The 25392-nt window shown below is 38.0% G+C and overlaps 1 protein-coding gene and 1 long non-coding RNA gene across 6 annotated transcripts in view; one reads left to right on the top strand and one right to left on the bottom strand.

Annotated features, from left to right (window-relative positions):
- Positions 1–25392, top strand: part of NTNG1 (netrin G1) — a 150129-nt gene that overhangs the window by 85780 nt on the left and 38957 nt on the right. For all 5 annotated transcript variants that reach the window (XM_051624598.1, XM_051624596.1, XM_051624595.1 and 2 more), the window contains exons 3-4: positions 5940–6112; positions 17513–17539. In XM_051624598.1, the coding sequence (XP_051480558.1) occupies positions 5940–6112; positions 17513–17539 (200 nt within the window). The remainder of the gene's footprint in view (positions 1–5939; positions 6113–17512; positions 17540–25392) is intronic.
- Positions 1927–23548, bottom strand: LOC127386904 (uncharacterized). The gene is made up of 6 exons (XR_007890005.1): positions 23403–23548; positions 19937–20040; positions 19148–19288; positions 6623–6853; positions 4130–4276; positions 1927–2050 (listed from the first exon to the last, which is right to left on the bottom strand). It is a non-coding gene; the product is annotated as an uncharacterized LOC127386904 (long non-coding RNA).

Raw genomic sequence — 25392 nt, 5'->3', positions numbered from 1 at the left:
CTAAACTTTGGTGATGACCCAGAATGATTCAAAGATGTGTCTTAGTGAAGAACATATGGCTCATCGTTAAAAATGTATCAAAGAGCTTCTCTTGCCTTTCTTTCTCATGAATTGTCTCTTCAACATAAATTATCCCCTCATGTGACCCCTGTCTGGTGGCTGGCACTCACAGGCAAGAGCATCAGCATGCTATTAGCAATTACCTTAGTGATATTTACAGCATTTTAATGTCAATTGTCTGTATGTAAATAGAGTCTGTGGGGAACTCAGTGCACCTGGGGCTCCTGCTCCCACTAGAACAGCTTTGCTCCTTCTACACAGCAGAGTGCGTCCTGCACCATACGTGTCTGCCAAAAATACAATTTCAGTTGCTTTATGACAAAATAATGAGTCTGTCAAAGATGAGTGGTCAGAAAAACAAATTTGTTCTCCCACACAATTAGAGTTTATAGCGTTGGACAGCAATATCAATCTCCAGCGATTCACAATTGAATTTGCACGTTGGAGGGAAGTGTGTTCTTGTCTGTGCCGTAACCAGGCTGCTTAGCCAGAAAAGTCCTCACCGTTTCAACTGGAAAGATGGGTATCAGCTGAGTTGTGGAAAGATCAGGATGGAAGTTTCCAAATGCAGACTAGTGATGTGGGGACGTGGGGTTCACTTTACGAGCTCAGCACTGACAGAGCCACTCCCACAAGTATTAACAAAGAAAAGTCTGGAAAAACTGTTGTCAGAGGTAACAGGCAGACAAATGTTCCCTTCAGGTAGAAAGCTGTTTCAAAGGCCTGTATCTCCCTGTACATAACCTGATTGCACATAGAGTTACTAATATTTAATATTTATAATCATGGACTTGAGACATTCTTTGTAAAGATGTACAAAGCATTAGACCTCAGCAATGCCATTTATGGTGAGCATACACTGTATCACAGATCTGCCCTTTGCCCTTAACATTTGCTGTATCCTTACATAGGATTTTGCCCTTAGGCTGTTTGCCAGTGAAGTGCAAAGGCTGCAGCATACATCCTCTTCTATTTGCTATACTTTAACCTGTATTGTCAAGCCTGGGTTACTTGTTACACATGCAAACCCACTTGACACGCCAAGCATCTGCTACCCACTCACTGCTACCCAGTAATTGCATTTCTGGGCACATGTACATAATGCCTTGTGAAGTACATAGAATTTTTCCTTTGGATTTCAAGAAACTATATATGCATGAAATCTTGTCACCTGGAATTCAGTACACAGGATGTTGAAGCAGTTTTTTAGGTTTTCAGAACTCCTCCATTCAGAAACATACAGCCAAAGTGACCACGTTCTTCTAATGGAAGAATCTACAAGGGCTATATGAAAATTTATGTTTAATGTGCTTTGTATGTAAAACTAATTAAGCCTTTTTGGTACTATCTCAGATTTAAAGCAGTAGCAGCTAAGAATAGCCCTTCAAAGCAAGTGTTTAAAGAACTTACAAATGGTACCTAGGATTTTCAGTAATAGTTTATCATAATGGATATTCACATAAGGTAACAAAATATTTCCTTACCTCTGGAGCAGAAAAGAAAGGTACTCGTCCTTAAAAAAGAGACAAGAAACGTGAAGGACTCTGAACTGGGGCAGTCTTCCATAGGGATCTGATGTCCACATCTTGAGAGTGATCTGATAGGAACCCGAGTCAGCTACCAGATCAGTGGTGCTCTGCTGATTCACGGTTGCCTCAAGTGCCTGAGGTCCAGCTCTTTGTTATCCAGTACATCTCATCGCAGGAGTGATTCTCTCATGGTCGGTCTGGGTGGTACCTGAATAGTCTTATCTCTGTAACTTTAAATGTTTCAATTTGCATTACTGTTTATCCTGCAAATAAAAGTAGCTTTTTATTATACTTTAGTCATCTTTCAGCCCTGCTTTGTACATTTACCTCTTTCATTCATCCAGAGAAGTCTGCCCCTCAAGCACAGCTGGCATTTCTCTTCTTTGCTGGAGTCTCTGAGATTGTCCATACATACACTTTGATGAGGTCCCTGGGACAGATTGCCCAATTCCTAGTGTAGCCTTCCTTAAACAAGCAGAAGTATACAAAATATGGTTCTTCTCTTTCAGTAAAAAAGTCTCTCCACATACAGTACAGGATTTAGTATTGTCTGGTTTTTCCCCAGACACAGTACCCTCCAACTTATTTTCAGTTTGCTTTCCACAGATGCTTTTTGTTCTCTTTCACTTGCCTGCTGAAACACTGCCTGCATTTTATACACAATCAGTATTCAGCTACATCCTTGATTTGCTGAGGAAATCATGATCAATCTCTCTGAGATCTGTGAAGTGACCTCTGCATAAAATTGGTACGAGTGAGAGAAGAGTCAGAGCCTCTGTGGTTCAATCCTCTGATTGTCTTTTTTTCTGCTTATCCTTCTGCTCTCTTATTCCTTATGTGTAGTTACTGACACCAACAAGAATTCCAGCTTAATCTCTTCAATTTTCAATAATCTAAGGATTTGCTTATATTTGTCTAACACTAATGATCATAAACCAAACTTTTAGGTTGTCTATACACTAAGAAGGCAAAGGTAGCTTTTTGCCACACATTTGCTGACATTTTGTGGTTTAGTTAGTGGGGTTTTTAAAAACATTTCTTTTTGTGCCCACTTTTACCTAGCTCTCATTAACTCTACATTTAACATTTTTAATAGAAATCTATTTATTTACCTTGGTCTTTGATCTTTAGCTAATCTTGTAGAAAACCACAATGGTCACTTTTGTTCCTTACTTTCTTATCCTTGGAAATTATACACAGCTAAGTTTGCAGGTAACTGAGGATTTTTAGGATTATTCAGCATTATCAGCTCTTTTTTCTGCTCAGTTGTTTTAGGTTTTTAGGTTTTGACAATCTATTCTCTGCCCACAGAGGTTTTAGATCAGTCTTTTATTTTTTTCAGCGATAAATTGGTTTTGTTGCATTCACTTTAAATCATACTCCTAGAAGGCTACACCTCTCTCCCTGTTGCTGTTCAGTTTTAGTTTGTTGGGGGGTTTTTTTGGAGGGTTGTTTTTCTGGGGTTTTTATTTAATTGAGAGGAGTAGAAAGGTTGCTCTCCTCTTGAACATGATATTATTTGGAATTTTCTTTTAAGGCAGGATGCAGCCTTCTGCAGGGAAAGATTTTCAAAATGCTTATAAAACATCCAAATAAGTTAATGTTCAGAGAGGTATTAACTGAATGAATCTGTGATTATTCTGCTGGTTTAGGGCAGGAAGACCCATGTAGCAGTTTAGGAATTGCTTAGGAAATGCTTTAGGAAATGGCTGAGATTTCTTTCTACATTACCTGTTCTGTGCATGTTTGTTCTGAATGCCTGTGTGAGAGCTGATTGTTTTAAGTCTCAGACAATAGCTTTAAAATTTGACAGAAAATCTCCAAGTACTTCCACAAGAAAATTTGTTTTTCTGGTTTTGTGAAAAACTGCCTGTATTGGGTAGAAATATAGACCTCCAAAATCTGTAGTTGTCCTTTGTCTGTGGGAGCTTGGTGGCTAAAATCACAGAAGATTAATTCTGCAGAAACCTTGCCCATTGCTGTACTGCATGGACCGTGGAACAGCTACCATGGCCTGATGCCACCACACTGGGCTGAGAAGAACTTCCTCTGAAATTAAAAAAATTGGACACCAGAATGGGCAGCAGAGCTATTCTGTGCTGTCCATGCTCCCTTGCTTGGGAAATAAGGACAAGGAGGAGGCAACTTATAAAGAGGTGATTGCAGTGGAGTTAGGAAATGTGGGAAATAAAAGGAAATCAATGTGCATGAGAATTTATGGGAATTGTTTGTGTATGCATGTATAAAACTACAAATACAAATATGTGGTTTGTATGTATATGAGGAGGCATAGGACAGGACCAGATAGAAGCAGAGGGAGATGGAGAAGGCCAGAGTGTACCCAAGACTTTTAACCATGCAAGCAAAATTGAGGAAGGTCAGTCCATCTCTTCAGGAGTATACAAGTATAGCATCTGAGTGCAAACAGACTTTGCACAAGGTGGTTTTGGCACAACTGTTTTTTACTTTCAGGTCCTTATTAAAAGAGGTGTGCACATTTAAACCAATTAGAAGATGTACATACATTTATTTCCTCTCACCTCAGTTCACCCACCAGTCTGCAGCATCCTCTCAGAACCCAAGAAGCTACATCTTGTCCTTAGAATCATCTGTTTTTTTCTTCCTGCCTAGATTAGTTTGCTGCCCCTTACACTGACGAGTTTCTCCACTAAAACAGAAATCTCCACCTGAAAGAAAGCAAATTGGTTCCTCTCTCATTTATCAAAGTGACTGCACAGTCTCCCCTGCATCTTTTTCCTCTGACTCTCTGTTTTTTGGTACTATCATTATTGTATATTTCTCCTATTTGAGAGTCTTCCATTTTCATATTCCTGTGGACAGTAAAACCCACCCATCAGGTTTTTTAATAGCATTGCTATTTACCAAAATTTTCAGTCTCTCTCCATGAATAAGCATATCTCATCTACTGACACCCAGACAGGCATCTTCCATTCTGCAGTGGCTAGTCATTGACAATTTACTTTACAATCAATATAGTCGTTAAGCATCAATATTTTGGATATTATATTTTAAAATTCCTTTTTTTTTTCCTTTTCTTTTTCCACTTCTTTTTGTTTAGCATATTCAATACATTCTTGTAATTTCAATTTAAAAGGTGCTGCTCCCATTTTTCTTTACAGTGACCATTGCTCAAATAACAGCAGTTTCATCTGCCTCATTTCTAGCATTGAGCAGAATGCTCTGCTATCTGCTCTGTTACAAATTCTTGTGGATTTTCTCCAGCAGCTACTTCTGACAACTGCAAGCTTGGTTTTACCCCGGTGATATATATGTATGTGGCCAGTTGCTTCAGGTCATATTCCTCCCAAATGGATGTCACTTTGACAGCTGGTAATTTGCACTTGGCCATTCCATGTATTGTTTTGCTCTAATTATTGGTCACTGTATGGAACAGGTGACAAATACCCACATGAGAACCCTTTAAATCACTAGATGTACAGTCATTAGGAAAACAAACAGGGTCTTTGGGGGTAGTTTTCTCTCCACCCTCAAACAGAACAGGGTTTTGACATCTATTGGAAAGGCACAGAAAGAGGTGAACAATACCTTACTGTTTCTTGAACTACTTTCCCATTCTGTTAGCAGCCTAATTACAGGGAAGGAGGGAAATTTAAGGAAAACACAGCTTTTCAAAGATCAGATGCAAAATCTAGTTTATCTAATGATTTGTCACAACATTTGATGAGGGTTTCTTTCTTAAGCAAAACTAAATGTACCTACCAAAATATTTCCTCTGACCTTCAGCCACTGCAACCATATCAAATTAAAGCAGGCAAAAAAAAAAAAAAATTCTTTCTGAGTAAGAGAGTACTTGCTGAACAAGAATGGCAAAACACCATTGGTTTTGGTCTGTGAGCTTCACTTCTACCCAAGTGTGGCAACTGCAGAGGATATTTAATTGAAATCTCTTTTCACAAACCCCCCCAGGCCTAATTTGGATCTTAATTTGGGCCAGATTCTCAAAGGACATAAGCAGAGGACTTGTTTTGTTCCTGGGAGTAGTAACTCCTGAATTTTTCCAAGATTATAGACCCATCTGTAGTGAAAATTATGAATAATTTAGTTGATCCCAGTGGAGTTGCATTAGTGGAAACAAGAAAAGATTCAGCCTTTTGGAATCTTGGTGATTTTAGGCCTGTGCAAGCTGAAGATATTACAACATGCTATTTGAGTGATGTCTTGTGAAGCATATTAAAATACTAATACAGGCACAGTGCAGAAACAGAGTGGGTACCATAGGACATGCTTAACTAAGATTTAATCTGAACTGAAAATCACCTCTAAATAATATCCCACTGTGTTTTTGTTTTTTTTTCCTTTTAAAAATAGGTGTAAGTGCAACCTTCATGCTACTGGCTGTAAAGAAGAAAACAAAAGACTCCTTTGTGAATGTGAGCATAACACAACTGGCCCAGACTGTGGAAAATGCAAGAAGAATTACCAGGGCCGACCATGGAGCCCTGGTTCTTATCTGCCTATACCTAAGGGCACTGCCAATATCTGTAAGTTGTTCTGTATAATAAGGATATTTCGTTATTAGAATTCTGTCCTGTATCTTGATTCTGAAGGAAGATTAATGCTGGCAAAAGTTTGTAATTTCTTTATGACCCAGTGCATATAATTTGGAAAAGTGTCAATTTGTGTTAATTGTAAGCATACATAATCTGTGCTCTTACATGGTTGTAAATAACTTGCACAAGAACTGCATGTTTGGGTCCACAGACAAATCCTTGGACACTGCACAGAAAAGGCTAAGTAATGAAAAAATTATGACTCTTCACCTAAAAAGCACGCACAGAGGAGAGAAACTCAGGAGGAACATCTGCAATACTGCTCCAGCCATGGCACCCTCAGCTCTCCATCCTAATTGCCTCGAGATTCAAAAAAACCTCAGGTCAATGTGGGAGATGAGGCCTTTGCTCGTTTTTTGCCCATATAAAGTTTTTAAATCTCAGAGAAAATTCTTCCAATTAAAAACTAAACATCTAAAGGTTGGTAAAGGAAGTTTTTACCTGATGTTGACCTGCAGTCCAGATTCACATGCACTCTTTTAGATCATGGAAGGTGCTGAAGGGGGAGATCGAGGGCAAACCCAGAGTTTTTTGTCTGCTTGTTTCCAGCTGATAGCCATTCAAGACCACTCATACACACTGTTCCAGCACATTTTCATATTATTCAAAGGAAGTTATTGACCAGCTGCATTTCCTGGACCTCAGCGGGACTGGGTGAAAAAGATCATGGTGCTGAAAGAAAGGGCATGAAAACAAGTATGAGCATCAATTCTTCCTTTCGTGTATAAAATACATAATGATTCAGAATCCTCCTGAACAAACTTAATAGATTTAAATTCCTTTGAAGAAAGGATTGAAGATGAGGATAAATCACCAAATCTTTTGACAGAGTTACTAGCTTCTTTTAAGAAAAGAGTCTACAGCTTTGCCCTGATTAAAAGCAAGGCATTCGTCTTAGAATATTAGAATATAACCATTTACTGAAAAGCTCTTTGAGAGAAACAGAGCTATGTACTGCAGTCAAATGAAAAGTTTAAAACCAGGAGCAGTGTGCAATGCTCAGAATGTTATCTAAGACTTCAAAGCAGCAGCTGTAAAGAATCAAAACTCAAAAATTAGTATCATAGGAAGCAGGACCTTATCAAGTTAAATGTGAGAGTATTAGACCAAGTAACAAACCGTGAAGTGTGAGGGCATGAAATTATGATAAAATTCTTACTGAGCTGAAAAAAAAAATGAACTTCCAAAAGGCAGGGGAAAAACATTTTGTAAGAGTATTCTTTTTTACATATGGCATAGAAAGTGAGTGTGGCTCACAGAATAAATACTTTAAAACTATGTTTGGAAAAATTAGTGATATATACCAGATTGGTTTTATTTATATATTTTATATACCTACACACACACGCATGCATAGGTATGCATATATATACATGTTTATATGTAAAATGTAGCTGCTACCTCAGCAATCATTTAAACTAGGGACAAGATCCATCTGAATGTGAAAACAGAGATCTTTCTGAATGCAGCTTGCTGTGTCAGCTACATCATCAGTTGCCGATCAGTTGAGCACAGAATGAACAATGGAATTAGAGCCCACCAAAAGGATGCCTGAAGCTTGTTAAAACAATGTTCAACATTATTGAATACACAGTTTCATCAAAAATCAAAATGTTTTGCAAGTCAGTCTTTTCTGTTTATTGTTATTATGATAGCATAACGAAAACCTTGTTTGGGCTGACAGCTGCTCCACTTACCCTCAAATCCTGACTTCAGCAGTAATCAGCAGGAGGAATTAATGAGAAACAGGAAGTATGAAGGATTTCTTCTTTGCCTTCCCCATTGCCAGCAATAAACTGGCTTTCTGAGCTGGACCCTCCATCATACCCACACTGGTTGCTAGCTGCTGAGTGGAGAGACCCAGCTGCCATAAGCTTGATCTTGGTGACATCTTACAGCAATACATTTCACATTTTAATGGCACAGTGAGTGAAAGGTATTTCCTTTTGTTTGCTATAAATGTTTTTATATGGTTCTGCCTGTACCTCCTTAGACAGGAAAAAACAGAGTAATGCATCCCTGTTTACATCCATGTACCATTTATGATTATAGAGTCTTGAAAAACCCTCTCCAACCTATTTTCTACTAAATGATGAATCCTGATCACTTTAATCTTATCATATATAAAACCATACCACATCTCTGGTCATCTGTGCTTTCTTGCTACCCTCTAGTTCTATGGTGACATTTTCTTATTTGGTGAGGCTAAAACTACACTTGATATTCTAGACATGAGAGCAATATGAATCTTTTACAGTGGCACAAAAATATGTCTGCTTTATATTTTCTTATTACAGGGATCAGCCCTTGAGTCCTTTTATAGTCTGTGCCACAGTTACAACGTTTCTATTGGCATCAAGGCTGACATAAGTGACAGGTTATATGTTACAGTAGTTCAGAAATGTCATATTTGAGTTCCTTTAAAACACTTTTTGGTTGAACATAACCTTACGGCAATTCTTAGTCTTCGATATTATTTACATCTTCTAAAGCACCTTCAGGTGATTACAGACATTGAGAAACTTCTTCAGATTGTGAGAATCTCTCTAATCTTTGCTGTGAACACCAGTGAAAACAATTAATTTATTATTCAGTACTTTTATACCTTGATTACCTGCCTACCCAATCAGCTCACTGGGAGGCCTCCTTCTTCTAGTGTGGTTATTTTAACAAAAAAAATAATTATTTAGTTCTATGTCTGTAGCAATTTGATTCTTAAAGTACTGTACTTTATATTTAACTTGAGAGATTATATGCTTTTTTTCCCCACCTTTCTCCATTGAGATGACATATTTTTGAAGGATGTCTTTCCAAAATCATCTTCATGTGTTGAAAGGGGTTTTTTTGTTTATAAGATAGTAGATTTTTATAGTTTATTTTTTAAAAAAGATGGGTTGTGTTGAGTCTCTCATACATTTTAGTCTGCTTCCAAGCTGTTTGCATTAAATTATTTTAGCTGCTTATTTTTCTTTTAACTAACTTCCTCATTTTTTTATCTGCTCACTCTCTGGAAGTTAATATTACTGCAGTGGATTTTTGTTATCCTTTTCCTTCTCAATAAGTATGTTGACTTTCAGTTAAGAGGTGGTTCTCTGATAACTACTTTTTGAATCAGGTCCTATGTACTACTCAAAACAGCTTCTCTTCTTGTGGGTTCTTTGATTACTTGCTACAAGCAGCAGTAATTTATGGTACATAAAAGCTTCATTTGTCACTTCCTGATGTAATGCTGCATGTGTTGGAGCACATTAAATTTTGCATTACTGTCTAAACTCTTTGCACAGCCAAAGTAATTTTGCTTACCCTGTTGTGTTTATGCCACCATCTCCATCGTGTGGTCTCTATTCTAGCCCTGGCATTATGCTCTTCTTTCTCAGGTGTTAATTCCATAAACAGTTGCTGGAACACATTGATAGAATCAACTTATATTGTTTGACCCCATACTTCCCTTGATATATTACTTTAATTCCCTGAGGACTCTTGGTATAATCCAGTAATAGTGTCCCTTTGCTACTCCTTCCTCCAGTTTTTCAATGTCTTATCTTTTCCTTCTAAGACCAAAATATTTTAAACTTTAAATGCATCTGAAGGGTATTTTATGAGTGTGCTTACAGAAGATATAGCTAAAAACAGTTGTATAAATGAAATACACTAGGGGTTGGTTCTTTTTAACAAAATAAAGAGATCCTTTTTCTTGAGATTTTCTAAATTTGGGAAGTTTGCTTAGATTTAACAGGAACCGTAATAGCCATTTCCAGATTTTTCCCAACTAGAACTTCTGTTTTTTCCAGTTCTGCTTCTGCTTATTTTTTTAATTTATTTTTTTTTTACTGTATTCTACCTTTTCAAACCACGGCTCATGCAATACAGGAACATTGTAGATTATTCTGCAGTTGTAGCCTAAACCTGGATATAAAGCTGTTTTCTCTGTCCTTCTCATTTTAGGTCAACACGAGTTTTTCAGGACAATGCAAAGTGTTTTTTCCATGCACTGCTTGTGAAAGACACTGAGCACCTTGTTCATTGGCACTAACAATATTTCCACACTTGTCTCCTGCATAGCGTTTATTTTATATTTTCACTCTATCTTATTGACTATTTTGTGATTCTATTTATTCTCTTGTGCTGCCACATTCTGTAGATAGTTTGTTCTGCAATATATTTTGACACTCAAAGTGAACTTATTGAATTTTTCTGTACTTGGTATTACAAGCTAGCTTTTTTCCTCAGCAGTTGTGTGTCTGACAGCATTAGCCCTTTTCTTCCTCCTGTTGTTTAGATCATCTTTGGCACTTATGTTCTTTGCTCCATCAGGCAGAGCTGTGTACGACTGTGCTGGGCTCCCATCCGTCAAAGACTGCTCATTTTTTGTCAATCCCTTCATAACCAATAACTTGAACCAACGGTGCTTGACACTGGGTGAAAACTGCCTCCCAGCTGTTACATGACTTTCCTAATTCACAGTTCAACGTGAAACAAAGGATTGAGCAGAACACAGGGAACACTGGTGGTTCTTTTCACTGAACAGTGAGGCAGATACTCACTTTCAGTTTACTGAATTTCTCCTGCAGTGGGTCCCCCTCTGATAGCAAAGCCTTTGTCTCAACAGCACAGCTTTAATCCTCCCTGAATGGGAAATGACTTATGAGGCATCACTGCCACACAGCTGCCACAGAAACAGTTTCTGGCAAAAAAAAATATGGCACTTGAAGTATTGCACTGATTAACCTCATTTGTCTTTGTAGTTTTCCCCACTGCTGACTCAGAGCCATCTTGAAGGACAGGGGTAAACAAAATTGGCCAAGAAATTGTGAGATGGCAGTTTTAAAGGAATCTAAGTAGCATGTAACCTTGCAACTGAAAGATCACGCCTCCTGCTTTTCCTGTCAAAGCAGACCCATAAAGTAGATAGTGTCCAATTTTCCAAGGGCCACATTCTCCCAAACAACTGGAAGGAACTTTCCAGTGTCTAGTTTCATCCCTGAGGTAGAGGAGGTAAACCCTCATGATGTCAGTTTGAAGGAATGGGACACTCCTGCTCAAGAGGCAAAATGTTGCTCTTTGGTGATTCTGATAACATGTTTATCAAGAAAAAGGAAGATAGGAATGCAATAATACGTTACTAAACAACAAAGCTTCTTATGGCTCCCGCTTTATATTATGTATTAATTTTGGCTCATGAAGCTTACAGAAGATGTAAAGCCACAAGGAGATGTCACACAAAAGTTGTGTCAGACTGGGAAATTTGGTGGTGGGAACAGAATTGTAGAATATCAAGAGCACTCAGGAAGACGGAAGTGTCAAGAAAACCTGCAAATTATTAACTAACTTCCCTCCAACTAGGTATCCAGTGCAACGGCCAACAAAACATCATTTTTCAGCAGGCTGTGCTGTTGCGTGACCCTGCTGAGTTGGTTGTTTGTGCTGTTTATGGTGGCATCTGTTGCTGGGAAATGAATTGCTTCCATCCATCACTGGTTTCAAGCTCTGTTTTGCTGTATACAATGAAGAGGAGCAATGAAAGAGGGTTCTAGTCCTTAAGCAGCAGTATGAAAAGGCAAAGTGTCTATAAATGCTCAAAATTCTAGAAATGGTCTGGGTTTCGGGCTTTTAGAAGCTTCCAATATCTAATATTCTATTAGTTCTGATTACTTGGAAAAATCCTGTGATCTCAGTAGGACTTTGCTAGACAGTTTTCCAAACTGGTTTGGAGTCAATCATGAGAAAAGTTCCAAATTTTAAAATGTACTATCCAATAAATAATAACTGAATATGTTACCTGTCCCAATTATTTGTGGTGATATTGCTTGGGAGAGCAGGGATGGAGGATAAACTTCATCTTAGCCATTCTTTTTCTGGGAATTGAAAAATATTCATTTTTTATAGAGCAAACAACTGCAAAATTAACAGCAGCAGGAATTGTAGGACTCTTCCAAGGAAAAGCACAAAATTTCATAAGAATTGTGTCTTTTACTGTGTGTAGTTCTTTGGCTCAATACAGGTTTGGCAAGACAGGACAAGTTTACTCCTATGATCATAGCAATCACTCCCTTTGAGGGATTACAAGATGTTAGGTTCCTCCAGCTTCTCAGGGCTTCAATAACTAGAGAATTCAGACCTTCCAAAATTGATGCTGAAGGTCTGATATTGCAATCATGCCTCCGTGGAGGAGATGCAAAGCAAAAAAGACTCACTGCAGGGAGTGCTGTCATGCTGCAGCACAGATATTCTAGCAAAAGATCAGATGTGGCATTAACAGCCCAGCTCTGACTCTTTGCCATGGAATACCGCTCTGTATTTTGTTCTTGTTCAGGAATTAAAATGTGCAGTGTAGAGTGCAATTAGGAGGACATTTCTTTTGTCAGAAAAGCACTTACAGAGCTTTGATCAGCAATTAATGTGACTCCAAACTTGTACTGTGTTATTTACTATTGTATTCTGCCGTGGCTTCATAGGAGGCAGTTTTAATTCTCAGTCTCCTGGGCTGCATTCACCTCACCTGGATAATTCACAGAGCTCTTGGTGACACGTTTTCCCTGAATGTGAGTGATATGTAGTGTTTTGATAGCAGCAAGAGCCTGTCCCTGGCTCCCTGTCATACAGCAGGTGCACATTCAACTTGCAATGGAGAAGAGGCAAAGAATAGAATAGAATCATAGAATGGTTAAGGTTGGGAGGCACCTTAAAGATCATCAGGTTCCAACCTCTCTGCTATAAGCAGGGACATCTCCCACTAGACCAGGCTACTCAAGGCCTCATCCAGCCTGGCCCTAACACCTCCAGGGAGGGGACTTCCACAATCTCCCTGGGCAACCTATTCCAGCACCTTAATACCCTCATGGTGAAGGATTTCTTCCTGATGTCTAACCTAAATCTCCCCTCTTTCAGTTTAAAACCATTAACCCTTGTCCTATTACTGCCCTCTCTGGTGAAAAGCCCTTCCCCAGCTTTCCTTTAGGCCCCCTTCAGGTACTGGAAGGCTGCTGTAAGGTCTCCCTGAGCCTTCTCTTCTCCAGGCTGAACAGCCCGACTCCTTCAGCCTGTCTTCATAGGAGATGTGCTCCAGCCCTTTGATCATCTTCATGGCACTTCTCTGGACCCTCATCCACCAAGTGGTCCATCTGTTAAATCCATGACTTGTCAGTTTGGAGACCAGGATGTCATGTGGGACAGTGTCAAATACCTTACACAAATCCAGGTAGATGACGTCAGTTGGTCTGCCACCATCCACCATCTCTGTAGCCTTGTCATAGATGGCCACCAAATTGGTCAGGCATGATCATGAGAGAAGAATCACATGGGAAAGATGGTAGCCAAGACTGAATTGACACAGTAATTCCTTCATCCCACACATACTCCGTGCCCAGGAAGAGATGTAATCTGGTTGCATTAATTGTGCTGCTGGTGGGTAGCACACAGAGGAATTGATGATGGAGGTGATAAGAAGGACTGCAGGGTATGGCCCATCCTGAGACTGGAAGCAGCAGCACGGCCCTTCTCACCAAAAGCTTGATGCTGTTCCTTTGTCACAGATTTCACACCAGTGCAAACTATAGCAGAAATAAAAAAAACTTGCTTTCTCTCCTAGCATCTGATTTGCTTTTTTTCTCAATCTCAATAGTCAGCTCCATGTTACCTAATAGCTAAAACAACATATTTCTGGAAAAAAAAGAGGAAATGAGAAATTACAGGGCAGATGCAGATCATATGCAAAGAAAACACCAAGTAACACATGTATATTTAGATGCACTTACAGTGAACACATAATATACCAAACCACTACCCTCAAGTGAAGTCAGAAATAATAAATGGTATCAGAGACTTTCTTCTGCAATGTTTGCCATTTCAAGGGCAGTAGCTACCCCTGAACTTTCTTTGCATGCTTTACTTGCTGTTTCCTGACTCTGAAACTATTATCATCCCAGTGATTTCAACTGGAAGATAATTCAGGCTGAATACTGTTTTGGTTTAAGAACAGAATATACATAAATGCAGTCACTTGGGGTTTTTTACTGTCCTGGTTTGAGCCACGACATTTACTCATTATGTCTGGCTGAATAGAGTTGTGCATCAAGGGAGGTAATGGGCCTGATTCTTCATCTCTCTCTATAACCTGCTCACATCATTTCAAGGCTGCAGAGTGCTCACAGCTTTCAAGAGAAGGCTGACTGGAAGTGATCCACAGCACGTGCCGTAGCGGTTTCCGTGCAAAAGATGACAGCAGTGGTGTGACTGCCCAGAGCCTGCTGGTGTCCCCAGTGGTGGTGGCACAGGAGTCCCCATGCAGTGGGGCCCCTGCAGGCCTCCACATCGACAGAATCACACCTCCTTTGCCCCGTTACCTAAGGACTTGCACCAAATACAGCTCAGCTGAATTCAAGAGCTAACCTCAATATGTAACTGCAGATCTCTCAAAAACACTGGTTTTCATAAATGTTAGATCCTGCTCCATGACCCTACATAACCAGCTCTTTTCCAGACAAACTTAGATGTACCCTTCTCCCTCTCTTGACAGAAAGAGCATAAAGTAATGCACTCTCAAGGTCAGTAACCACACACAAGGATACCTGGGATTACAGAAATCAAGCTGGTTAAGAGATCATACCAACCCAGAAACTCAGTATGGAAATTGAAAAAGAGCTTTCCAAACAGAACCCAAAGACATCTTTACAAGGTTAATACAGAGGCTTTCAGGCTAGCAGGTGTCTTGTTTTCATTTTTCTCTACCCAGGAAGCATTTATCACTATGAACTTCACTGAAAATTTTTAAATACAGTAAAATGAGGAGAGGAGACTTGCAGGAAAACCTCTCCCTTTGCTACAATCTGTGCAGGAGAAAGGAAAGGATATTTGTATATGTGTGTAGGAGAGAAAGAGGTTTGAGGTGGGGGAGTATAGCCAGAGAAATTACAAATACCATTTCACAGTGGAAGTGTGAGTGTGAGAACACAGGATCTCTATTTTATCTAATATTTGTGCAGTTTCCATCAGTGTATAAAGGAAAACAAATCCTGCTAATTTAAATAGCTACAGTGACTTGCAAAAATGTTAACAAGCTGCTATTGAAACTTCAGGGAAAATTATTTGAAATTTGATTGCCTTTTTGACATTTAAGATGAAGGAATAGAAGTTCTTTTACATTATCCTAACTGAAAACTGCACTTTTTGCTGTTTCTAGAGCTATAACAGCATTGTTCTCTTATTATTATGATCTTTTTATTTAGCTTTTAATACCTCATTATTTTAAAATTTTGGAATACGTGTTAATCTCAGCAGAAATAGAAGTAACTAAGTTTGCAAGTGTCACAGGTTGCCTCAGGGTGGGCAGTTAAATCAGCAACAATGCTTTTGATCCCCTCCCTTCCTACCCAGGTAGGGAAGGAGAGAGAGAATGAGAGACTCTCTGGATGGAAAACTAAACTACACTGCTTTAATTAAATACTAATGATAAAAGAAAATATGTACAATTACATACAAACGTGTTCAGGAATGTGCAAACCCCTATTGCCTCCCCCCACCCCCAGCAACTCCTTAGCTGTGAATAGCCCGAAAAGTCCCGAAGCTGCCAAAGAGAGAGCACAGAGTGATGAGGGTCAGGAGAGCTTGAGCCTGGGGGTCGGTGGTGATGGATGGACGGAGTCCTCCCTGGACACTGGCCATGGATGGAAGAGAAGGGAAGAAGCAGCAGGAAGGAAGTTGTCTTCTGTGATCTCTGACCTTCCTCTGAGCTTATGCAGATCTATGGAATGGAATATCTCTGGCCAATTTTGCTGTCTGTCTAACTCAGCCTCCTATGGGGGGGTCATACATCTCCCCATAGTGTCTGAGCCAGCAGGGCAAAGACATAACCTTGGAGTCCCAGCAATAACAAAAACATTCCAGTGTTACCAGTCCACTAGCTGGAACACTTTCTTCTAGTTAAAAGAGAGCTTACTGACGGAAAAAAACATCAGTAAAAGGAAAATTGGCTTCATCCTGGTTCAAATCAGGACAGCAAGCAACACGAATGTGGGGCTCAGCTAGCAGCAGGTGCTGTCTCCAGTGCAGTGCCTACTGCTCTGCCACACCACAGGTTCCATGGGATATGAAACCAGCAAGCTGCAGTTCTGACATGTGCCCCAGGACTAATGCAGGGAAACACAAGAGAACTGGTTATGGTTGCCATTCTGCAAATGCAACTACTTCAGCATTGTGAATACCACTTATCTCCAAGACATCCCTTTGCTCCAGCTTGCTTACTTGCAGAATGAGGTCTATAGCATCTCAGAACAAGACACAACATCAAGATAGATGCTGAAAGAAGTATAGCAGATGTTTAATGGAGAAACAGACAGATTTCTGCAGTAAAATGGATGCCATGAAAAGTCTATAAAACTTAGAAGAGGCAAACTGTCCTTAACTAAGGGGATGCAAATAGCTGGGATTTAAATACCGATCTGCAGCTTGTGACTTTAACCCAAGAGACTAGCAATAGTGCCATCAGCAGTATCATTTAATCTAAAGAAAATGACATTTCAGGAAAGATTTTATGTCCATAATTTTGTGCTACACACCTTTCAGGACAGACCTGACAACAAGCTATATTTTGAGGCTGCTTCGTGCAACATGAGATTCTGCATTGCTGATCCAGCAGAGGAGTTTTACTCCTCAGCAGCCCCAACTCTTCTGGTAAATCTCACTTGCCTCTAGAATGGTTTCCTTTCATTAACTCAGCTTAGGAATTGAAACGAAAACAGGAAAAAAGAAAAAAAGAAAAAATCAATGAGAGGCTTAGTCAATACGACCAACTTAATGCATTAGATTGTTTCGCTCAATTACCTTTCTTTTCCATAGCTTAATTCAGATAACCATCAGGTAAAAGAGGAAAAAATGGCTATATGAAGTTAATGCAACAGAAACTATCAACTGATTTGAGCAGCTGGCCAAAGCCGTTAGCAATGTATCTATCCCTTGGTTAAATTATTCTCCTAGATCTGCATAATACATGCATGACTGATATTTTTATCTAGAGCATTAAACCTAATGGCTGGTTAGTTGAAATACAAAACTGTTCTGAACAAATTCATGAAGTTCAGAGGGCTGGTGGAGGTCCCAGAAATACCCATCTGTCAATACATTTTAGTGGTCCCTGCTGCCTCGTACTGAAAAATCTAAAGACACTGGCTTTATAAAGAGCTGGGTACATACTGGCAGTTGCTTGGGTTTAGCTGTGTGTATTGATATAATATTCTGAAAATTGGGAGAAAATTGTTTTCAGAATGTAAGATACAATAGCTCAGCCAACTACACCAAGCAGCTAACTACAGTTTTTTGTGTTTTCTTTCTCTCCAGGTATACCGAGTATTTCCAGTATTGGTAGTAAGTAATTAAACCAGTATTGTTTGGCATTGTCATTCAGCTTCTTGGATCTAATTTCCCAAAATCCCTTTCTGTTGTTTATAATGTTTCTCTGAAAATGTGCTCTATAGTGTGGGGGGCTGTGTATTGGCCTTCCTCTATTGCATTAACATGTAGTCATATTACACCTTTTCCCAAAAAAGCATGTTTAAAAAAAAAAAAAAAAAGTGCTTTCTAATAGCAGAGAAGAATAGGACCATTAATTTTCATGCAAGTATAAGTGTGTGTAAATTCGAGGAGCAAGCAAAAGAATTTATAAATGGAAGAATTTTCATTTGTATGAAGTAGGTTAGCAAATGCAGTGTATCAGCTAGAATCTTTGCACTAACTCCAGCAGCCTCTGAACTGGGCTTTATTCCACAAAATAAGCAGAATTACCTTCCTTGACAAAAACCTGCTTTCCCGTATGGAATTAAAGAGCAAAAATATTACACTTAAACTATAGCATAGTTGTGTGAAGAACTATTACATCAATGAAATGGTGATTGATTAAATAAAACACTTGAAGGGACTAAGCACAGGGTAGCTCAGCTATGAGCTGAGCAGGACACACCGTCAGGACACGTTACCTGATTACAAGTAAAGCAGGCAGGCAGAAATGGGATCCTGCTGTGGCTGACTGGAAGAATATTCCCCACAGCCTCGGCTTCACAGAGGCTTTTGATACAGCTTGTGTGATCAAAATGATAAAGCATCACAGTAGTAAAATGCAATTTGCCATACCCGATATCCAGCTGAAAAGCTTCTAATAGTTTGGGTAAAACTTATGATGCAGGGTCAGGTCTGTCAATTTATAAATCAGCTCTGTTTACTTAAGCTCATGAATGGTGCTGATTTGTTGAGCTCTTGACAGCAAGTTAAGTGCCATCAAAACTAGCCCACTTGCAAATAAAGCGGTGTTAACAGGAGAATGCCTTGGCACCTGTTTTGCAGCTTCAAATGGTGAAGCAGCATCAATGACAATAACGTGCAAATGAAAGCCTTCAGTCTCCATAATGCATTGTTCCTGCCCTAGTGTCACCTTTGGCATTTGCATGACTGCAAATGCATAGCGATATGCTGTTTTCCAGACCTTGTGTTTATACATGTATTTTATAACCATAGCAATCAACTAAATGAAAGAGAAGTTAATGTCACTGTTCTCAGGAATATTCCTGCTATTTACAACAGAAATGGCATGAATGGGAAAATAGCTCTTTGGAGTTTGCTTGTGCTGTGGTTTCTTAGTACTGTGTTGCATGCACTATATGGTTGTGTTTTCACTTCACACTCCATGCAGCCTTTGTCACCACATCTACCATTCTGAGCATCAGCAGATGTTGGCCTTTGAAAACTTAATAGGGAAACTCAAATAACTTTTAAACAATGGTGACCTGAAAGGATGCATTGTTGACCTCTTTATATTTTTAACAGGGGTGATAAGTACAGTTTACCTATTACAAAAGAGAAAACTCTGTTTAACATTTTGTAGGAAATACAAGAGTTTCTGCAAGTCTATGCTTTATTTTTAATCTGCTGTGAATGTCTTGGAATAATATGTGGTAGAATTCAAACAAGTTCTTTGCCTACCTGGAAAGGATGAAGCATGAGCACCTCTTCATGAGCACAAGTAAATACTGATACTCTGTTTTTTCATGTGTTGGTTTTTTTTTTTCTTAAATAGCTCAGGGAGAAAGCAGTTGTACTTGCACAATGTTCTGAACATCTTTCCTATAAAATAGAATTAGCTGAATTATTGTTAAACAAGGATAGATCCCATAAATTTAAGAGAATTTATGGGAGAATCTAAGAGAATTTAACAGAAGTACAATTAACACATAAAACCAAACAAGATTAATTAGTTGTGGCTGCTTTAATAGATTCTGCATGATTTCTTCGTTTGTCTATGCTAATACAATATTTATGTTCAGATCAGCAGAGTTTTATCCTGTCTAGGGACAGGAACTTACTCTTTGGGAGATGGAGTTTGGGTTTGATTTTGCCTGGCAGCAGACACTAGCAGAGGATCATTGGCTTTTGTGTGCTTCTAGCTTTTCCTAGTATAAGGAGGATGGGGTTGAGGTGGGGGGTTATGAAGACTAAACTGCCAGCATAAAAAGAAGATGCCACTGCAAGCCATGTTCATTTAACACTTTGAAGACTGCAATGAAAGCAAGCAAGGACAAATGAAATTTATTTACCTGTGTGCACATATATGTATCATTCCCTATTCCTTTTTTACCTCAAAGAATCTGGTATTAAAGCAGCTCATCAATAAGTTGAACACAAAAAAAGGAGTGGTCATTAAGTAAACATCCTTTCTGATCATCTAGAAGAAAAATAACAAAATCAGAGCTTTCCCACCAAGGTCATTTTTACCTGCTGTTGTCTGTCAGTTGAATAATAGGGTCTCTGGTCATTTCCAGCATTCTTGATTCCATTGCTGGCCCTTTCAGCATTTTTCAGCCATGTCTGGAAAAATACTGGTGAAAGTGTTAGCAATTAATGAGTCCCAAAACCATTTCATAATTTGAAGCAATGCTTACATACAGTATATAAATATTCTGAAAACTACATTATTTTACTTGCTAAAATAATGGTTGTACAGTTTTTCATAGACCAGTGCATCAAAACGTTCATTATTGTGACCAAATACCAAATTACTAATCTGCACATACACGCCTTCAAAAAGTTTAATCTTCTAAATTCTAGCTTCTGTCTTTATTCCTGTAAAACATAACTCCACTAATTATGCTAAACAGTTTGTTATAAAGGGTATAATTATATACAGGGTAGGATAGACATGATGTGCAAATGGCTCTGTGTGGGTGATTATCACCTTAAAGCCTGCTGGTGGCAGATGAGTCAGAGTTTAGAGACAGTGCACCCAAGTGCAAGATGCAATCACGATAATCAGATGGTATTTTCTGCTTTGTTTTCTATGTTTTTGTCCTTCTTTATAGCCAATTTCAAATTAAGAGAACTTTTGTTGTTGCTGCTAATGACAACAAATGCAAAACACAAAAGTAAAAATTAAGACTGAATGGGCACTTTTTTGTTTTATTGTTTTCTTAACCTTGAGAGATCTAGTAGGTGTTTTTCTGGAACTAAAATAGTGTCAGGATGAGTAGCTTTATTTGTTTTACTTATATGTTACAACATTTTAATGTGACAAATACATCTTGAAAGGTTTTGGAAGCAAATACTAGTGGATTTTTTTTCCCCTTTTTTATAATAACACAAAGTATTTTGGACCTGATTTTGCCCCCTTCCGGGTACTGACAATTCTCTCAGTAAATTTACAGTCATGGTCTCAAAGCCCTTACAGTGCCAAGTACTGAACTAGAGTATATAGACAATACCCACATATATCAGCAGGATATGAACATGAAGAACTAGGTTGCATGCTACTTTTCTATTATTATTTGAGGTCAAGTTTTACAGAGTGAGCTCTATTGCTTACAGACTATTAAGATGTTTATCTCCTTAGGACATTTAAATATTGTCTTCAGACCATATATAATTTTGGACATACTAGCAAAATGCTCTCATTTCAATTCAATTATATCAAAATCTTTTTCATAAATAATATTATTAATCAGGTTCCTAGTCTAAGGCAATCACCTTATCTAAGCCAGTAACAGTATTTGTTTTCCCTCCTTTAATACTTTGAAGAATGCAGAATTTTTCACTTTAATTATTAGACTTTCTGTTACATTAAAATAATACTGGGCTGAAAGAAAATACTGAGTGCCTATGTTGTATAATGCATTCATTTGAGCATGGGATCTGAAAGATATTTAACATTCCAATAAAGGAAACTGTGGGTATTTTATTTAACTGGTAGGATTCATGACAAAACCAATTTTCTTCAGTACAAGTAGGATTTCACCTTTGAAGCACAGTAAGCAGAGCGCCTGCACTGACACCAGCGCTGAGCACAAACCACCTCTTTGTGGAATGAGTTCTAGTGCAAGGTCAGAAACTATCAAGGCTGCTCCAGGGAGCACTGACAGGTTGTTGGTGTAGGGCTTTTGGGAGCCTTTGTTTCCATTTTTGTTTTGCCAGATCCACCAATTTTAACAGATAAGAAGAGCTGTTCCTACCAGTCTAGTAGACATGGCCGCTTACAGTTAGTATTGTTTCTCATTCATCATCTCAGTTTACCTTCATCATCTTGGGTTAGTTAAATAAAGTGTATCAGTCAAATTGTCTTTTCAGTGCTTTTTAAATTTGCTGTAGTATACAGGAAATCAGTTAGTTCACTTATCTTTGTTTTAACCAGTAGTAAGCAACCAAGAGACAGGACACTATAGAAAAATAAGATCTCAGCATTTCAATATATACCACAGCACCTGTGCAAAACACATTGCACTTGCAGTATGTGCAAGTTTAGCTACAGTTATTCAGGGAAGTTTACAGAGAGCAGACATGATCCTCAAAGATATTTAAAAATCTATCTATAAATCTTAGGCAGAAACTGCTAGGAAAAAAAATGCACTGCTATATCTTATCCTCTCCTTTTCTTTCCATCCCATAGACGTAATCAGTTTACTTCATAGCGTACAAGGGATGACTGAAGTTTCCAAGTCAGCATTCTGATTTTTAAAAGAAAGATCTTGATTTACTGTTCATCAGTTGTGAATTACTGTACAATAATCCTAATTGACCAATTTCATCATCTTTGTAGGAATAAAATAGAATCAATCAAACCAAAAAGGAACAACCCCCACAAACTATCAACAGAAATATATCCTTTTTTTGTCATGAGAAAGTATCTAAATATTTCCTTTCAAAAATGAAATTGTGTGAAATTGAATTCATTGTGCATTTTTGCAAATATTTTAGTGGAAATGCTTAAAATTGAAGAATACTCCCTCAGACCTCATTAGTTTGAAAATCAGCCAACATGTTTGTTAAAATCAGTAGATTTTTGTCAGATATGTAAAAGTTTCCAGAGCTGGATCACTGGAGTATTTTTTTTAAAGCTTCTAAAAAGATCACTTTCTTTTACTCTGAGATGACAAGTGGACACATAAAGGACTAATTGCATTTAAATTCTTCCAACAGTTATAAAAGCTGTTATGGCTGAGGAGCTGCCATAAAACAACCACATCATTTATGCAGAATTCTCCTTTCTTCAAAGGAACAGGTATGAAACTTCCTACATTGCTCCAAAAAATATTGCCTAACACTGGCCAAGTAATATTTTTAGACATAATAAAATAAAGGGGTGATTTTTAAAAAATAAAAACCTTTTCAGCATTTCTTCCCTTTGGATGAGTTAGATTTTGCAGTATTGTGAAAGTGCTGGAAGGCAAGTTTTATGTGAGGTAGGTTATCAGAACCTAATGAGACAGAAATACTATAATAACAATAGTGAGATCCTTGCAATAAGTAACGGAATATGAACTGATACAAATACACCAAATCATGCCAATCTGCTAATAAATTCAACAGTTCAACTTCAGTAACTTCAACAGTTGCTAAATTGATATTAGTGAGCATAATTTTTAATTATTCTTAATTCCTTGTCCAATATTAACAGCTAAACCCCCTGTCATATATATAACTCCACTGTGCTCAGCAGACATCTGTATTTTAGAATAGATATTTACTCTCAGCTACTCATGGTTAAAAACAGGCAGATGTCAGGCTAGCTTTCTGTGGCTATAAACATGGACTTCTACTGGAAACATTAAGCTTACATTGACAATTTTTGTAATGATTTATTGTGTTTTAACATCTTAACCCCCTCTAGGGTTCCTTATTGTTATTATAAATTAATGATAATTTTCAATACAAGTCCTCCCTGTCTGCCATGAGAGTGGGCATTAAGACTTACTGATTCATTACTAGTAGTTCTCAGCAGATGCATTGTTTGTGGACAGGGTCAGCAGAAACAGTTTACGAGATGAAAATACGTTAGTCTGCCGTAGAGTGCAGATGGCCAGGCAGCAACACAGTCTTCATGCATTCCATCACCTGTGCTCCTCATCCCTGAGGAAAGATAGCCACTCTCAGCAAGAATGCATTTTAATTTTACTGCCAGCTCAGTACTAGGTTGGAGTGAGAAGCCAACAAAGTTCTTAATAATTTCTGCCAACGTCATGACAGGTTCTTTTCATGTGCAGCTGTCTGGTTGGGCTCAGGCTGAAACTATCTCCTCGTTTCCATTGTTTTGCCAATATGAAACCAAGATGTAGCCCATGTTCCAGTCAATATTTGAGACAGATTTTTTTCATTTAATATCATAGGTAATTCTGATACTGTACATCAAAAAAGAAAAAAAAAAAAAGAACTTCTCTCACACACCTTATATAATGCAGTCCGTTTCTGCTTACTTGATGAAAGAAAGATTTTTCTCCAATAATCACTTCATGCATATAATTGTCTCTAGAACAATAGTAACTAAAAATGCATAAATTTCCAATGCAAATTTAACATGTCATATCTGATTTTCTGCTCAGTCATGTAGTTCACATATCTCTACTCTTAAAGGTCCTACATTAGCTTCAGTTTTAAATAATAACATTAAAATGTACTTTTAGAAACTTCTTCACATTTCTGTAGCCTTGTTTGCCCAGAATAGCTATCATAGAATGTATTACAATGGATTTATATATCTTCTAGATTACTTACACCAAAATTCATTAATTATTCTGGAAATAATAACTTTAATTGCAGAATACAGTGTCCACACATGGAACTGTTCTGAAAAAGCTTGGTTTATCTTGTCAGCTTCCCTGTAAATAAAAACCTTAGTGGCAACCACTGAAGACTAAAAATATTTTCACAAGTTGCTATAAAAGAATAGCTAGATACTAAGTCAATCTCCTCAGTGTCTGTTCAAAGGATGACTCATCTGCTCCAATATACTTGTGGAAATGACAGTCAACATTCTTTAACTTGGACGTCTCACATACCTTTTTTTGATAAAGCACTTACAAGTTGTCTACATCAAAATAAAACAAAACAAGAACATTTCTAAGATAAGAAGAAAGGCCTTTATGAAGAAGCCTGTAATTTTTATTATAATACTTTCTATGAATAAGAATACAAGAAAAAATATTATCTTTACAAAATAAAATAAAATGCACAACGTAGCAGAAGTATTGAGTCCCCAGGAGCATTAGCTACATTGCCAAGCAGCCCAGAGACACTGAAGACAGTGGCTGGTGTCAGCTGGATATGACCCTCAACAACCTCATCTAACTTTGAAGTTAACCCTGCTATGTTCAAAAGGTGGAAAAAAAATTTCTTCCAGAATCCCTTCTAAGGTGGCTGTAATTATTCCTAATAACTACTAATTATCACTAGTAATAATACTTAATTGATAATCTTCAGACACTGTAAATATGCTATTTACTGTTTTAGAAGTCCATTAAGAAACATAGTTCAACGCAGTCTAATTTAAAGAGGGAATTCTTAATTATTTTGCAGTAAGTCACAACCTGCATTTTAAGTAATTTGGCTAAAATGAGCACAGATCTAGAACATTTGCAGAATAACTAAAAAATATGTGACACTGATTTTTCTGTCATATAAGTAACAATTTCATTTGGACAAAAGATTACTTGAGGAAATCAGCATCAGAATAAGACTATATGAAACGCTATTGAGTATATAAATCAGATTATATCAAATATCTGATTTCCTAGATAGGACTTAAAGTTTATTAAATGACAGATATTCCAGAGGGTTAGCCCTGAGGCATGACAAAGCTTTGATGCTACTACTTCTGGTAATACCTAGGCCAGTTCAGTTGAAGGCAATTATGAGTGAGTTTTTGGAGTAGGTGTGCCACACAGTATTCAACAACAGAAGCAGGATAC

This window comes from Apus apus, chromosome 7, assembly GCF_020740795.1.
Source record: "Apus apus isolate bApuApu2 chromosome 7, bApuApu2.pri.cur, whole genome shotgun sequence".
Taxonomy (NCBI): domain Eukaryota; kingdom Metazoa; phylum Chordata; class Aves; order Apodiformes; family Apodidae; genus Apus; species Apus apus.
This window is presented reverse-complemented; position numbering and strand designations above follow the sequence as displayed.